The sequence below is a fragment of the Schistocerca nitens genome, chromosome 2, assembly GCF_023898315.1.
Source record: "Schistocerca nitens isolate TAMUIC-IGC-003100 chromosome 2, iqSchNite1.1, whole genome shotgun sequence".
Taxonomy (NCBI): Eukaryota; Metazoa; Arthropoda; class Insecta; order Orthoptera; family Acrididae; genus Schistocerca; species Schistocerca nitens.
In genome coordinates, this window is record NC_064615.1 from 658982267 (window position 1) to 658999529 (window position 17263).

The 17263-nt window shown below is 44.6% G+C and overlaps 1 protein-coding gene across 1 annotated transcript in view; it reads right to left on the bottom strand.

Annotated features, from left to right (window-relative positions):
• Window positions 1–17263, bottom strand: part of LOC126235227 (neuroligin-4, X-linked-like) — a 332083-nt gene that overhangs the window by 47656 nt on the left and 267164 nt on the right. Inside the window, exon 7 of the mRNA XM_049943958.1 lies at window positions 3097–3248. Coding sequence (XP_049799915.1) covers window positions 3097–3248 — 152 coding nt within the window. The remainder of the gene's footprint in view (window positions 1–3096; window positions 3249–17263) is intronic.

Here is a 17263-nt window from a genome sequence, read left to right on the forward strand (position 1 = left end):
AACCTTAACTAGAAGTATAATACTACTTGAGCACTTTACTTGTTACAATTAACTGCTCAGTTGTACGTGTTAACTGAGGTGTTACTCCTGACGTCCTCGCATATGATGCAACACTGAAATCGTCACTGTTATGTGGTATACATCCAAACGTGCCTGCATTATTTTGTATATTTTGGCAAGCCTGTACATATCGCGCCATTGTTGTTCAGCCGGATCAACGGGAAGGTTGAACAAGTGATCACATTGGTGTGTTAGCTATCTTGTTTCATCATTAGCAAAATGTGGCGATGCTGTATTATGCGTCAACCGCATTCTCCAACCATGGGCCGTGGGTACAATTCGGGCGCAATTATATGGGGACGTAATCGAGAAGTTTACATTTAAAATACGTTTGTGTCAACCGCAATTATCTACCGTAATTACTTGGGAACAGTGATCTCGTAAATGGCTCATCTGTGGACACAAATATATATGGCCATTATAATGCACTTTCACACGAGCCACTTCCTGCTGTCGTTTGCGATTCATTTTGTACAAAACGGTCTCTTGATTGCATTATTTGGTGTGAATCTATTGAATGCATATTGTAATACAAATAGATGTTAGTGTATTAGAAGCGTTTAGGTCCACCTAAAATGCAAGAAACATGTTATTTATAAATGCTAAAACATGCTTCAGCATCGATGTACGAATATCGGAGGGTAATTTTATTCATTTCTCATCTTGGCTTCGTTTTGTGAGGTACAGAAGTGCAGCTTGCTAGTGAAGTTCGTTAAAATATATATCGTGTCCCCATGTGCATTTCTACATTAGAGGCGCATACAGATGAGAGGGAATAACCTAAAAATTACTCTACAAATGAAAAGCTACCGGTGAACACTAACGTAAAGAGACATACAGAACTCAACACTTTATACAAATAAGAAGTGAATAAAACTATCCGCTGATGATGGTACAGAGGTACTGAAACATGTTTAGGCATGTATAAACAACATTAACAGTAGACGGAGCTGAAATCCATTAATTTAACCTCCAGATATAACTAGGATTTCGGACCTATACGATGAGTAAGTGAAGATAGCTTATGTGTAGCGTCGATTTAAAGACAATGTAACGTTAGGTAAGGAGAAGCAGGAGAGGGGGGCGGGGGTAGAAAGGATATCTATGGTTGGGAACTGCAATGATGCCAGGTGAAGAAAAAGAATATTTGACGTGAGTGTGCACGAAGCCAACGCGGACACTGTCGGACAGGAGCTATAGAGCAGTTAAGACTCGGTCGGAGGGAGGCTAACCTGATGCGAGAATAATTATAACTAAGAAGCCTCGGATATACGATACAGTTGTGTATGGCATAGGAAGGAGACATAACGGACTTTATAGCATTTCGAAGGATGTCACTCTGGAATGAAGATTTGAGATCCGGTCCCAAATTGTGTGAGTCATAGTTCCAAATCAAGTACGTCGCCTGACCAAACGTCATCTGACTCAGCATACCATGCGACGAACCTCAGGCAGAATACTAATTAGTGTCGTCAAGGCATAGATCAGTAATTGTGTCGAATGTATGATCGTATTTGTGCTATTTCAAACGTGCTTGTATGTTACAATTAACTATAGTGACATTACGTGAAACAGTTTATTTACACAAATTCTATAAATCTGAACACTAATGTCACTGTGCGAGGCCACCGAATAAGAAACGACTTAATGAAAGGTCAGAAATATAAATCATTCGTTTTGATCGTTATAACTCAGAATTTCCATGAGAAGGTTTAAACTATCCGATACGTTCTACATAGGGGGAAGCGATGATCATAATGAAATAAGAGAAATCAGAGCTTATACGGAGAGATTTAAGTGTTCATATTTCACATACGCTGTTAGAGAGTGAATCGGTAGAGAAAGAGTTTGAAGTAGTTTGAAAGACACTACACCTGACATTTAAGTGTGCCTAAAGAGCTGGCATCCAGATGTAGACGTAGTTGGGTAGGTAGAGTAACTAATGAGGAGACACTGTGTGTAACAGATGGAAAAAGTGACTGAGGTTATAAAGTGACCAAAATAAATGATCTGCTGACGGGATACCTCCAGACGTATCACGTAATTGTCAATTTGGCAATGGAAGTAAATGTTGGAAAGGATGAAGGTGGCACAGAACTTGCTGAGGGAAACGAAGGGAAGGAAACAGTAAGGAATTCCAAATTTATGTAGGTATCAGAGATAAACTATCCTGTACAAGATAGACTGGCATGGGTAGCAGCATCACACAAGTATTCACACAGAAAATAACAAGAAGAAAAACCTGGTGAATCTCCAACTGTGAATCACTGACTTCATTTAATATGCCATGTCTGCGTAGACTATCAGGATTGCTATTTTGTGGTTAACAACGCTTCTCCAGAGTTGGTTTACAAATCATATTACTAAAAGAATAGAGAATTTCTGTAGAATTCTTCACTATGAGGACGTTCTTCCGGAAATAAATATTACATATAGTTTTAATTCCTAGTTAGATTTATTTCCCGTTGCGGTAACAGATGACTTCCTGTGAATTATGTTCATTTAAGGTTGCAAGAAGAGAATTTCTTAACAGGTTGTGAAAACTGGCTTTCGTATGGGTATAGAATGTACATGCCAAACTGGAGAGTAGATCATTTGCTACACTGTAATAACTGACGTGAGTGGAACAGAATTGCCTGTTCTAAACACTCTACACTCACGCCGTCTGTATTCATAACTCTACTTAACTTTAAATTACTTTTCTAACATAGTGGCTTTAGACGGGATCATGTGGAGAAGCTATTTATGACGTCTCATAAATCTTCCACAGTTTATGTATCGCTCTTACGATTGAAATTCTTATTTTGACGCAATGAGATTGACTGTGCAATCTTAAGTGGACATCACAGTAATATGACTATTGTATCCGTCGTGACGACACGTTTTATAATCTGACAGATATTCGCCCTTGAGCCAGCATAGAAATGAGAAGCGTGCAGGTTGCATTACGTTCACTCTAGGGGTCGTACGCAGGTAAGAGAGACGACGTGATACCTGGAAGTGCGGCAGACGTGAGCGATAGCGTAGGCCACGTACCCAGTCTTGGCGAAGTTCGTGAGGAAGGTGAGCACGGCCTCGGCGACGCCCATGTCCTGGCGGGAGAAGTTCTGTGGGAAGTTGGGCACGCCGCCCACCAGCGGCAGGCCCAGCACGTAGCTCACGTCCTCGCCGCGGACGCTGCCCAGCCGCTGCAACACGCGCCTGTGTCAGAGCCAGACTCACGGCGGCGGCCAGCTGCCAGTCACTGTCTCTCTGCAAAAGTTTCGGCTAGAGGGGAACACGACATCGTGGCGGACAACGCATGGCAATAATTTACGAGGGGAAGACAAATCGAAAACCAGTTACGTAATTAATTTTTGGTTTGTGTATGAAGTCATTCGAGACAAAAGCCCTTGAATGAAAACTTCAAAGCTACTTCACTTCGCGTCCATAGATTACGTCTCTGAATGCTGACCAATGTCGTTTGCAGCACCAACACTTACATCAGGCGGTAAACTAGGGGAAGCTCTCATCTGTGCTCTTTCCTGACCAAGTAAACTCTTCCGTTCATTGCTACATGCATAGCCCATGTAACTATATATTAAATCTTTTATTACGTAGTCTAATTTCAAGTTCTATGTTGATCACAGAGTCTCAACAGGTATGTGACCAGAAATTGTCGTTTCTTCAAACATGTTTGTTTGTTTATCAGCTTGTCCTCAGCCACCTATTATACCCGAATGTTGCAACGCCACTTCGGCTTGGGAAAGCCACTGACTGTGCTGTTCTCAGGGTTGTAACCACGATAGTGAAAGTTTCCACGCCTAGCCTCGCCATTGCTTAGTTGGTCACCACAACCATCGCCAGTTATCATTGCTAATCACTGCTCTCACTGCCAGTCATCATCCTCACTGCCAGTCATCATCCTCACTGCCAGTCATCATCCTCACTGCCAGTCATCATCCTCACTGCCAGTCATCATCCTCACTGCCAGTCATCCTCACTGCCAGTCATCATCCTCACTGCCAGTCATCATCCTCACTGACAGTCATCATCCTCACTGCCAGTCGTCATCCTCACTGCCAGTCATCATCCTCACTGCCAGTCATCGCCTTCGCTGTCTTCAGTCGCACTGCCCGTCATCGCCCTCACTGCTTGTCGTCGTCTTCACTGTCAGTCACCACCCTCGCAGCCAGTCATTGCACTTGTCACCTCCATAATTCTTGGCCACCACCATCGCCAGTCGCCACCCTATCGTCGTTTCACCTCCTGTTTTTTACTGCCATCGCCGACGTTCTTACTGCTTCCAGCTGCCCGCATGGTATGATATACAAACACGCGACTACACCGTCTACAGTCACCTAGAAACACTTCTACTACACTTCTAACTCTACTCAATCCTTCAACCCATACATTCCCCACCTGTTCTTCCTACCTTCCCATTTTCCCTGCTACTCGAATTTCGTAGTCTCTATTTCAACACATACTGCATCCATAATCTTGACAGATGCCACCCTCCTAGATATTGTGAATTCAGCATGCGCCGTAGCTTCATTGTCGCCACTGCCGCCACCACCGACACTGCCACCATCATTGGAACTGCACCCACCACCAGTGTCACCTGGCATTATTGCTGCTCCTTTGCCATTACCACTGTCACTACATCTATGCTCAGATGTAGAAGCCCAGTCATACCTAGTCCAGCCACAACCACACCTGCAGCAAACCTCATATGTAGCAGTGCTATCGATACCGGTCACAACGGTATCAGCTTCCACTCCACCATCTCGATGTAGGAAAAAGGATTTACGAAAGCACATCCGACTTCACAATACATAACCTCACACAATCTATCATGAAGAAACCTCAGAACAGCCAATGCATCTTTCCATGAAACCCTCCACCCCAGCATACTTACACAGCAAGACCTACCGTGCTATGATTCCACAGTAATCGTCTAATCCTGTTGTCCAAACCCACTTAATACAAAGACATCATGCCACAGCGTTTGGCCCACAGTCCTCTCCACTTCCACTTAGACCAACAAGTCAGAGACAGTCCGAAATTTCACCCACCTACCGTTCCCATCTGTTGTGATCAAGGGTGACTACCTGAGACGACAGCAGGGGAACTCGAATGGGAGGTAAATTACAACCGTAGCTCCGAAACTCTGAATTCATCACCAATCTGGTACCACATTTCTCATCCACATCTTTTCTGAAGACGCATGTTCCTCCTTCTATGTAGAATCCACATATATCACTACAAACACAAGGCAGAACCTTTCTGATCACAAGCCTGACATTCCCACAGATGCCTCATACACAATGCCAATTTAATTGCAGGCGGAAGAAAGCACCCAGGTGAAAAGACAACCATCCCAACACTCTTCTAATCCTCATTACCTGTCGCTTTCTAACACATGTAACAAAATGCATCTCACCTTTCTCGTTAGCGTACAGCTAAATACCCCACATACCAACCTGAACTGACCATCCAAGTCTGCCTTATTGTCACATGACTTCATCTATCCAGCTCCTGCCGCTGAGGCGTCAGCGATTTCATTGCTACTTCCCTTCAAAATATCCAACAATCAGAGTATCCATGTGTCCTCCATCAAGCCAACCCAACTGTTCACTTCGCATTCCATTAAATACCACAGCCATAAATTCCCAAAATCAACTCCAACTTCCTATTTATCCGATTACACACTCCCGTTTAGTACTTTCCTACTAAACCTTGAGCATCTCATGGCAAACAACAGAACCCATCCCCACTCCACAGCATGACTCAGTGCTTTCCATAGACACAAATGTCCCTTACCACACACTACAGATTTTCTTCCATCTCTCCCTTCACGTTCCACATCTTCTCACTGCCTGGAGTTGGTCGCTAAACAAGAAACTACATTAGCTTTCGAGCATCTTGATATAAAACGTCAGCTTCACCTCATCAGCACAGCCCTCAACCAGTAACACAATATTTTTCTCAACCGTCTATGTTTCTATACACCACTGTCGCGTTTCATAAACTGTTGATTTAAGAGTGGCTACTTCGCTGCTGCTAGCCCACTCCTGAAATTGGCAATGAAATCACAAAAAAGTGTCTTCTGAATTTTCTAAATTCCTTTAATTACAGAGGCACTGAATACAATACGCAGATCGGAGCCTATACAAACAGTCCCGCGTAACTGCTGCACACTCACAAGAAAAGCCACAAATCGCTTTAACTGTCAGACAGAGATTGTCATTAACAAATCGCAATATTTATTTAATTTTCCTGCTTATCTGGAGGACTTGTCTGATTATTTATTGTTTCTGACTCTATCTCCGTCGTCGCTTCATCACAGAATAGAATCGACGCTAAGTGTTGGTCGTCCTGGCTTGGTCAAACGGCATCGCGTACAGGTTTCTTCGACAGAGTTCACCTAATACCACAGACTAAACACCCGTCCCTTCTCAGCATCCAAGTCTGGTGATTAATGTCGGAGCCATCTCTGGGCTTAGACATGGGAGCCTCGCCAGTATTGCGACAGTCAAAGTTATCACGTAAAGACGGTAGCTGAGACAGCCATCGAAAATTTTGGACTTTCTCCGAATTTGACGGGGAAAGTTAACCGAGAATTTTGCAGCCAATTTTTGTTTTCTTCACGTAACTGATGCAGTCCCGGTACGCAGTGAAAACCACGCGATCCCTTGTCGTAGCACGTAGCTAGGAGACACTAAACAAAATGGCGCGGACAATCACCACTAGATTGTGCTTCCTCCAGCGGTGCAAACGTACCGAGTAGCAGGGATTACAGAGCCTATAAGGACTGTAGACATATAAATGCCAGCAAAAAGTTGGCCATTTTCATGTTTTCGTGGTGCAACAACCCGTCGGCTAGGTTTCCAGCTTGCATCCGTAGAAGCTCCATTCTTTCATCGGACATTTGTGACTCGTACCATTCGGCCACCTTCCGAGTGAGTCAACAGATTGAAGCTACAGTACACGCGTCCGTTATTTTAAACAACATAGAACACATAAGGTGTCAGAGATATCGTTCGGCGGTAAAGTTTTTTTATCAACCGCATCTGTGGTTGGACATCGGATCCATGCTGGGATATAGATGCGTCAATAGGAGGTTCCCTGTAGCTACGTCTTGGGGAGTTAATCAAAGATGGTGCTTGATTGGTTGCTTACTCGACGGTGAAACTCCTCATGAAATTATTCGTCAAATGAATTACCACTGCTTTCTTCACTATCCACTTCCAAAACGCTGTAGCCGACGGAAGAACCTCGACGCTTTCATGCAGGATAGAGGGGCCAGTGTTCATATTATGTTATGCTAAAACCGTTTTAGAAAATCGAAGAACCGGGTGTACAGCCGGAGTTCTGGTGTTCAGAGCGTCTTTCATAGACCGTCGCGTCAGTTTCCCAATTTATGGGAAGCCTCATTCATAAAAGATCTCAACTTAAGGAACGACGATGATGAAGAGATATTTAAATCCATGGTTTTTCTGCCGTGTATAAAAATCTGTCGTCAGCAGGTCGGGTCCTCATCAGTCACGAAATTATGTTTCGTTCCCCATCGAAGGCTGATCTGCCGCTTCGCAAATCCATATGTTATGAGTTCCACAGCTTTCATACATTGGACAGCAGTCGACTACACTCTATGAAAGATGCATAGAGCACCGAAGGCACACATCCGGTTCTTACAGAACAAAAAATCTGTTATGCAAGAACACTGCAGCGACATTGGTCTAAACTATGCTGTATGACAATCTCGAAATTCTAGCGTCGACTTCATCATTCTGGGACTCGGTGATAATACAAGTACTGGCATTTCAATACCGAAGAAGCTAGAGATAGAGGTTTCAGCCAGTACAAGATATGAGGTCTCTAGGTTTCTTTGAACGCACATGAGGGGTGCTCGAGTCGCGACATTCAAGGCGAACGTGTAAATAGTGCGCGTGACTTCGTCCACGGACCGTCGTAAGTCACAGTAGGTGGCCTCAATACCGCAATCTCTTGACGAACGCAGACAATGGAATAGGTATCGCTACGGTTTCTGCGATGGCAGCATTAATGGAGGTCTTGCTATTTATTTATTTATGTAATGAACATGTCACATTAAAATGTAGTAATAGCCATGTTAATGGGGCCCACCTCCTTAGCTCACTGGACAGCGCCTCTGACTGCCATGCGGAAGACCAGGGCTCGGTTCGAGGTACAACAAAGAGTTTTTCCTTGGCGGGAGGACTGGGAATGGGTATATTCAGCCCCATGATGCCAACTGAGGCCTTACGTAAGTGAGAACTAGCGCCTGCAAGCTAGAGAATGTCGACAGCGACTGGAATAGCGATCTGCTGATCACACGCCCCGTCGTAGCACATTCACTGACGCCATTTGCAGATGGCGACACGGCGGTCGATCGGTCCCAGTTGGTCCTGACGCCCATTCGCCTCTGCTGTCACGACTCGAGCTCCCCTCATTTGCGGTCAAAGGAATCTCAAGGTCCCATACCTTGTACTGTCAGAAAGCGGTAACTCTGCAGAGCTTTACTTACTTTTGCTTTTACGTGAATATGACTGATACTAGGCACATCTACGTCTGATGTGGAAGCAGAAAAAGTGGATCACAGAATATCACACGAAACGGTCTCTTACTGAAGACAACCATCACAAAATCTGGATAAAATCAACTGCCGCCTCTAGTAAAAAGAGTGCTACTCTTCTGCAAAAGAAGGGGGCTTGCTAGAAAAGAGACGATTCGTCCACCAACTGAGGTTGATGAAGGCTTCATGGAGCCATACAAGACAACGCTCTCAACCGAGCTCACGTTAGCACACCGTGTAACAATCACTTACACCTCCACAGCAATTGAAGATATTGAACGGTCACGTGCCATTACACCAGGGAACGAGGCACGGCACTATCACCAACTGTTGCGCTTGGATCTTTTATTGACAGTCTAACACCTTGTGAATGAAACCATGCAGAGACACAGGTTTTTTGTCAAAACTCGTGGTAAGAACGTCTATAAAATTTTCCTACGCCCACCGGAGGACCACCCCCACGACACGAGAGAAGCATCCGTCTCGAGACGAGCCTGGACGTCGCAAAACAGGACCTACATGTAGAAAGTTATGAAGTTCGCTCGGCCACCAGGATGAAATCTACAATATCGTTCTCGTTAGTGCTATCGATATTGAATACAGCCAAATCCTCTGTAAGGACGTCTATCGAAGTATGTGATACAGGCGCTGAAAACTTGCGTGCTAAACAAGGACCTCCAAATTGCTTCTGACGCCAGGTGATAGACCATACTGCGCGCCGATGTATAGTGCCTGTGCGCAGCGTAAAATGCGACCAACAACACCGGAGCAAGAATTGTACACTACAAAGAAGCATAACAATCCTTCTACGTAAGCTGAAATAAACCTGGGCAAGCCGCCAACTACAAGGATGCAAGGTATTCAAATGGATCGCTTTAGGCTGCAGAGCCGGCCGCTGTGGCCGAGCGGTTCTAGGTGCTTCATTCCGGAACCACGCGGCTGCTACGTTCGCAGTTTCAAATCCTGCCTCGGGCATGGATGTGTGTGATGTCCTTAGGTTAGTTAGGTTTAAGCAGTTCTAAGTCTAGGGGACTGATGACCTCAGATGTTAAGTCCCATAGTGCTTAAAGCCATTTGAACCATTTTTAGGCTGCAGAACTCCATATCCCGCACAGCTAGAAGACTGATGTAAATTGAAGCCTTGTGCTTCAACCGGACATCTCAAACAAAAGCATGTACGATCACCGAGGTACTAGTGTTGTGAATTACTAAGTGTCTCCTTTACTGGCCACGAAAATTTACAATCAAGCTAGGACGCCGAGATTCCCCCATTATCCCTGGGAAGCTGCAGCTCGTTACGTACACAGTCGCGAAATTTGTGATCGAGCTTGAGCCACTAAGGACAGAGCTATCAATACTGGCCCTCAAGGCTTGGATAAAATACTGACTATGGTGCAACAAACCACGGATGCGAAACTCGCCTTCGTCAAGCAGCTGTCTCATCTCATCCCAGCTCCATTACGAAGAGGTTTACAGACCGTTCATCAAGAAAGCTGTCAAATACAAGGACCTAGAAACACGATATCTCACTGTACGTGTCTACAATGTGAATTTCATCTACATATAACAAGGAGGGTTCGTACAGTTCCTTCACAAAGATAACATCCTCATGTCCATTGTGGGAGAATCGCTGCTGAACAGAACTGCCTGTCTGCTGTGGCGCGCATACCGTGGAGCGCCAACGGTCACATGTCTGTCGGCTGCACAACTCAAACGCCCGAGACTCCACTCGAACCGCAGAAGAGCCAAGAAGTCAGCGAGTACACCATCAGAGGACGAAGCCGCGACCGTGCCAAAATCTCATTCGTCACTCCGATCTAGATTCTGCTTCTGTGACCCAGCCAAGCGCAAGACTCAAGTTTCACACGGAATTTGCAGTCTCCCCTCCACAACGGCCAAAGGCCGGTCACGTGGTTCCACCTCCACACGCAGTTCGCTGAGGCCGACTGTATGGAAAATATTGACAGTTCAATAATTATTGTATCCTATTTGAGCAGCAAATGGCCAAAATGTTGGAAACTCATTCTTCGGCCGACTGTAAAACTCTGAAAAGTCATATTCCATGTATTGCCAAAGTATGCATTAAATGTTATGTCAGCCTAAGACATGGATATATTATGAACATAATGCTTGAAGTATGCGGAATAAAATCCCACAAGAACACCAGCAGACAGCAACTTTAATAAAGAATCGAAACGAACAATGAACTGTTTGCATCTGCTGAATGTTTATGTACAAAAAAATAGCCAACTCGTTACAGCACGTTAAAGTGGAAATTTCACGAACGTAAGCCTTTTTAATTGCCGTACACGAAATTAAACCCGACTCCTTCGGCAATTTTGTCACAGACATTTTATTTTGAGCAATAAAAACATCACAATAGAAACTCGTGTTCGCTACACACGAAAGTTAATAAGAAAAATATTTATTTCGAGAAACAAAACTGAAAAAGATTGCAAACTTTTGCTAAGTCACTTTAGGCACTTTTTGGGCTGTACGTTTTTAAACACTCCGCTGCAGAGTGAAAATCTCATTCTGGAAACATCCCCAGGCTGTGGCTAAGCCATGACTCCGCAATATCCTTTCTCTCAGGAGTGCTAGTTCTGCAAGGTTCGCAGGAGAGCTTCTGTAAAATTTGGAAGGTAGGAGACGAGGTACTGGCAGAAGTAAAGCTGTGAGTTCCGGGCGTGAGTCGTGCTTCGGTAGCTCATTTGGTAGAGCACTTGCCGGCGAAAGGCAAAGGTCCCGAGTTCGAGTCTCGGTCGGGCACACAGTTTTAATCTGCCAGGAGGTTTCAAGTTTTGAATTTTTTGGTGTTAACTGGTGACTTTTGGGAGACACTTTAAGAAGCATTTTTTTTCGTATTTAGCTAGGGGCTCAGAACTGTGCGCATTCAAAATACTGGTGTCAATAAATATTTTTTCAGTTTGAACTCTCTGTACTTATTACGTCAAACATAATACCACATTGACGGATATCAAGGAACCTTCATCGCCGTCGACACAACCCGAGGACGAATGACCTTAGCGGGATACAGACCGCCATGGACCGTACAAGAGCTCACCATCTTCGTAGTACTGCTATATTTTCTGTCACAAATTTTCAGAGGAGCAAAAAAAAAAAAAACAAAAATGATTCAAGTGGCTCTAGTCACTTAACATTTGAGGTCATCATTCCTTTAGACTTAGAACTACTTAAACCTAACTAACCTAAGGGCATCACACACATAGATGCCCGAGGCAGAATTCGGACCTGCGACCATTGCAGCAGCGCGGTTCCAGACTGAAGCGCCTAGAACCGCTCGGTCACAGCGGCCGGCTTTTAAAGGAGATTTCGATGCAAAATGTTCTGCATGGAATTAAATACTAATGAACGTAAATGGCAGGAGTCCGCAACATGTCGGGAAGCGACAACCGGAAACTACTGTAGACCCTGAAGACCTCACAATCTACTCGCCTTGAGGACAAGCTGACGCGTTCGATGTCAGCTTTCGTATGTCATCCCAGCGGAAGCAACCAACACCCCCGCATGGATTTTCCGTAAATTTTTCTTCTCGATGCCGAAGCTACGTTCATCGCAAAAAGGGGCTTTGACAGAAAGGACTCCACAGAGTTTCCACCCGAAAACCCAGACAAGGCCCGACCTGAGAAAAGATGGTTCCCTCAATTATTGGAAAAGTGGTAGGGAGTGAGCCCAATGAAAAATCCGACGACATGATGGATTTCTTTTAGAACAATTTCCACAGAATGCAAGATCCGACGGGCCTAGCACACGTCGACTTGCTTCATCAAAGACTAGTAATATTTCACATACATGACGAAGGCTCAGCGCCAGTTACTGCTGAAGAGGTCCGCTGCCAGATTCACAACCAAGGAAGGCTGGAGGGATAGACCTCATCGACAATAGCATACTTATACACTTGCCACCCAAGCCTGTTTGCCAAGTCACGCACTGGTGGTATGGGTAATGGAGGTCTTGGACCACCATAAGTTCTTTGGAGCCATGCTGGTCGATGTATAACACCAAGAACTAATGTATAAATTGCTCATACGAGGAGTTCAAACGCCATAGTCAGACGATTGCACAACTACTTAGATTACGGAGTGTCATCACTTTGCCCCATCGCTACCGCAAACCATAATAGTCGATGCTATGCCCAATCCCAATCTGCTGTATACGGCGAATATCCCCACAATATCAAGGATGAAACTGGCTTCATGCGCTGGCTGCTGTGGCCGAGCGGTTCTAGGCGCTTCAGTCCGGAACCGCGCTGCTGCTACGGTCGCAGGTTTGAATCTTGCCTCGGGCATGGATGTGTGTGATGTGCTCAGGTTAGTTAGGTTTAAGTAGTTCCAAGCCTACGGGACTGATGACCACAGATGTTAAGTCCCATGGTGCTCAGTGTCATTTGAACCATTTTTGAACTGGCTTCATGCACTGATGACACTGTGCACCAAGAGTCCTGAAGCGCAAGTAATCCAACGGCAACTTCAGATGGCGATAAATCAACTCGACTACTGGGCGAGAATCCAAACAAAACACAAGCCACCATAATTACGAACACGGTGGTGTCAGCACCTCTGAGGCCTGTAGCGTGAGGAGAAAATCCGTAAATTGTCCATCATCTGCCTGAAACACTGGCGTCAAATTGAAAAATGTCTTGGCACAAGTAGCACGTGGAAGGATATTGGCCGGCCGGTGTGGCCGTGCGGTTAAAGGCGCTTCAGTCTGGAACCACGTGACCGCTACGGTCGCAAGTTCGAATCCTGCCTCGGGCATGGATGTGTGTGATGTCGTTAGGTTTAAGTAGTTCTAAGTTCTAGGGGACTTATGACCACAGATGTTGAGTCCCATAGTGCTCAGAGCCATATGAACCATTTTGAAGGATATTGGGCGACTCAGGGAACAAGTCCCAGTGCGCAAACCTCTCTCTACGCACCCCACCCATGACGTTCCTTTTATCTACGAGTGTCTAAAGCGACCTTTCATCAATATGGGCCAGTCGCGTGGAGCAGATATGCACATTCGGTGGCGGGAAAGAATCCGTAACAGGGCTGCTCGACTGTCTCTTGGACGGAATGTCCAATGCGAGAACTGCCTCTAGTGATTGATGTACTGTGGCTGAAATAAAGATATCGAGAAGCTGCTGGATAATTTTACCGACAGACTGATAGATCTGGAAACATACAAATATAAAAACCTGGGCATCAAAGACGAGTACCGCCTCATTTTACGTTGGGCGCACCATCTCCAGAACCCATATGGAGGACTTGTAAATAAAAGAAGTACAAATTTGGCAGCAGCAACAGGCGGCATCAAATTTGTTATGCCTAACGACACTTATACCTGCAGAAGAAACGTAAAACACACAAGATTATTTACGTTAGTAGGAGCAATGCATGAGACAGGTGGTATATCATCAGGCTTTCGGAAAAATATCGTCCTTAAAAATCCGAAGATTCCAATACAAGTTCGTGAATTACGGCAGAATCAGCTTAACAGCTCATGCACTCAAATTGCTGATAAGAATTTTAAGGTCCAAAAGTGCGAATAATTTAGGAAATACGGATAACACGGAATTGATGATCGTTATCAGGAACACGTACTTCATGGAAGAAGCAAAATGTATATTCCATGCCGTTTCTGATATAGCGAACTTAAGATGAAAGAAAAATATCTGTATTTACAGAATTGTATCCCATATTGTCTGTTGATACTGACCTTCGCCAAGGAGTTTGTCTATAACAATACATATTCGAAGAAGTAGAAATGTAAGTCGATACTAAACTAAGACTTATTTTAGTTCATGAAGCTGTGAGACGTCGTTGCTCCTTATCTACAACAAGTATTTAACTTCGATACCACAAACATACTGAAAGAAATAAAGACAATATCAGAGGAGAAACAAAAGTACGAAATTAACTGATATTAAAAGAGATGTTTCGTCGAGACAAGGAAGAAGAGTAAGACTTTTAAAGTGTTATGAGTAGTATGGTGTACCTTAGCTGCCTGTAAAGTATAAAGATTGACGAAGTCATTGCCGAAATTCTACGCATTGGGTACAGCCGGTATGGAAGTAGTAGACGAAGCTATGGTATTCCAGGGAAACACAGTGGAATAAAATAGTAAAAAAGGAGTATGGCCACAAAATATTCAAATGACTGGTGACTGCAAATGAAATCTAGATATGCCTGCGACTTACTTTTGGATTGTTGTACAAACCGATACACTTTCACTGGAATAATCAAAATGTTTATTTATAGTAATGACATCAGCTTGCAGAGAGCGAGAAGAGGAAAGAGGGAACCTTAGCACACAATCTGATTTTGAAATTTTCTTCTTTTAATTCTCTAGTTCCCATCACTTCATAGAAAATAATCAGCATTAGCCTACCGGTCGCTTTTTCTAAGTTATCTAACGCAGATACATAGTTTTAAGTGAAGCTTGTAGGAATTCATATGAAAGCAGCCATGGAGCGTTGCATTAGCTACCGCTGGCTGTTAAATGTAGTAACGCGAGACGTGTGTTGTAGCATTATGTACGCAAAAGGATTTTGAGATGGGTAGCTTTGCTCTACGAAACGTGCAATACGCAGCTGAAAAAGCTGGAGCAGGCAGGAGTGTGTCATCACACCAAGGCAAGAACCGTGTTATGAGCTACGTTAGCAGATGCCGGATAAGGATGCAATAGACGAGTCCCACAGCATTATTAACAACTGAAATTTGAGACACGTGCCTTCAGAACACATGGACACTATCACAATGCCAGAGCTACGATAGACGACGGGAAGACGAGCCGCCACCATCAGCAGAGTGTTTGAGACTGGATCGGGACAATCGTCTCTCGCACGAATTAACCTTATGTGACTGCCCCTGCTACGTAGAGGCTCGTGCCAGTTGGCGGTGCGTGGCAGTCTTCCCTCGCCGCCGAGGAAGATACAAGTCACCCGGATGCTAGTGATCAAGAGTAGAGAAAAGACGCAGCGAGAAGAAATAATACGCCTTAGATGTGAGTGCCTTGGATTACTGACGCACCACTAACCGCTGCCTGCCAGTGTCAGCAACGCAGGTCACCTACGCTAATGCTTCCTCATGGGGCAGAAGCCAGCCCGCTGACCGTCGCAGCCCGCATCTCGTGGTCGTGCAGTAGCGTTCTCGCTTCCCACGCCCAGGTTCCCGGGTTCGATTCCCGGCGGGGTCAGGGATTTTCTCTGCCTCTTGATGGCTGGGTCTTGTGTCCTGTCCTTAGGTTAGTTAGGTTTAAGTAGTTCTACGTTCTAGGGGACTGATGACCATAGATGTTAAGTCACATAGTGCTCAGAGCCATTTGAACCATTTTGACCGTCGCAGTCGCCCGATTCGGCCGCGACTTCCTCACACTGACGGGAATGAATTGAGTAATTGAAGATTAATAAAGACGTTTTTTACGAGACACTTGGTTAGGGGTAGCGTCTTTGTCTACTAATCAAAATGTCTACTAATCAAAATGTCCTGGGTCCCATGTACGAAAGTCTCCCCTTCATAAATTCTGAATAAATGTTACCAGCATCGGTGACTGAAGACCTTTGGCATTAGAAGTCACCCTCATTATGCCAACGGCCTTGTCAAAGAGGGTGGAGGGGCGGACATAGGTTAGGGGAGCTCTCTTGTCCTGGCAAACTGCCCCTAAACGGTGGAAAATTCGGCAATGATCAACGGCATCAGGATGCAAAAGTCAATGAAAACCACTGCATTGAAGAACAATAACGTGTATTCACAGGACATGTGGACCGTGTGTGAAAAAGTTTCATAATGATCTCTCCAGTGGCAAAATATTCCATACTACTTCCTCATTCTGATCTCTGGGAGGAGAACGTCAAGTGGGAGGTGACTCATAGAAAAGGATTAAGTAACAAACGAAAGCGTTACGTTCTACGAGACTGGGCGGGAATGTCAGAAGTCTGAACGCGGTAGGGAATATATAAAATCTGAGAATGGAGATGATAAGGCTCGTTGTAGATTAGCGCGAGTAAGTGAAGTGGAAAGAAGACAAGGATTTCTGTCTAGACGAGTATAGGGTAATATCAGCACCAGCAGAAAATGGTATAAGGGTAGCAGGATTTGCAGTGAGTAGGAAGTAACGATAGGGAGTGAGTTACTGTGAACAGTTAAGTGATAGGGTTGTTCTCATACGAATCGCAAGTAAACAAACACTGACAATAATAGTTTCGGTATACATACCGACATTGAAAGCAGAAGATTAAGATATACAGAAAGTTTAGGAACGGTTGGATCAGTATGTAAAGAGAGATGAAAATCTGATATTGATGAGGGACTAGAATATGGTTGTAGGAGGAGTAGAAGGGAGGGTTACTGAACTTTATGGACTTGGTAGCATGAATGAGAGAGCTAAGCGACTAATACAGCTCTAGAAACCAGGCAGACGACAGATGATTAAAAAAAATATTGTTTTTCGCGACGACCAGTCTGTCACCGAGCCTCACCAGCCTGACACTCTGCCCATTCACCACTACAGACGCTTTTGGTCTTTTCTATCGCTTTGTTATTACCACACTGATAAGAATAAGTATTTGTGCATTCTTTAGAATACTCGCATTTTTCTTCGTATCTCGTGATGCAGGTATTAGCT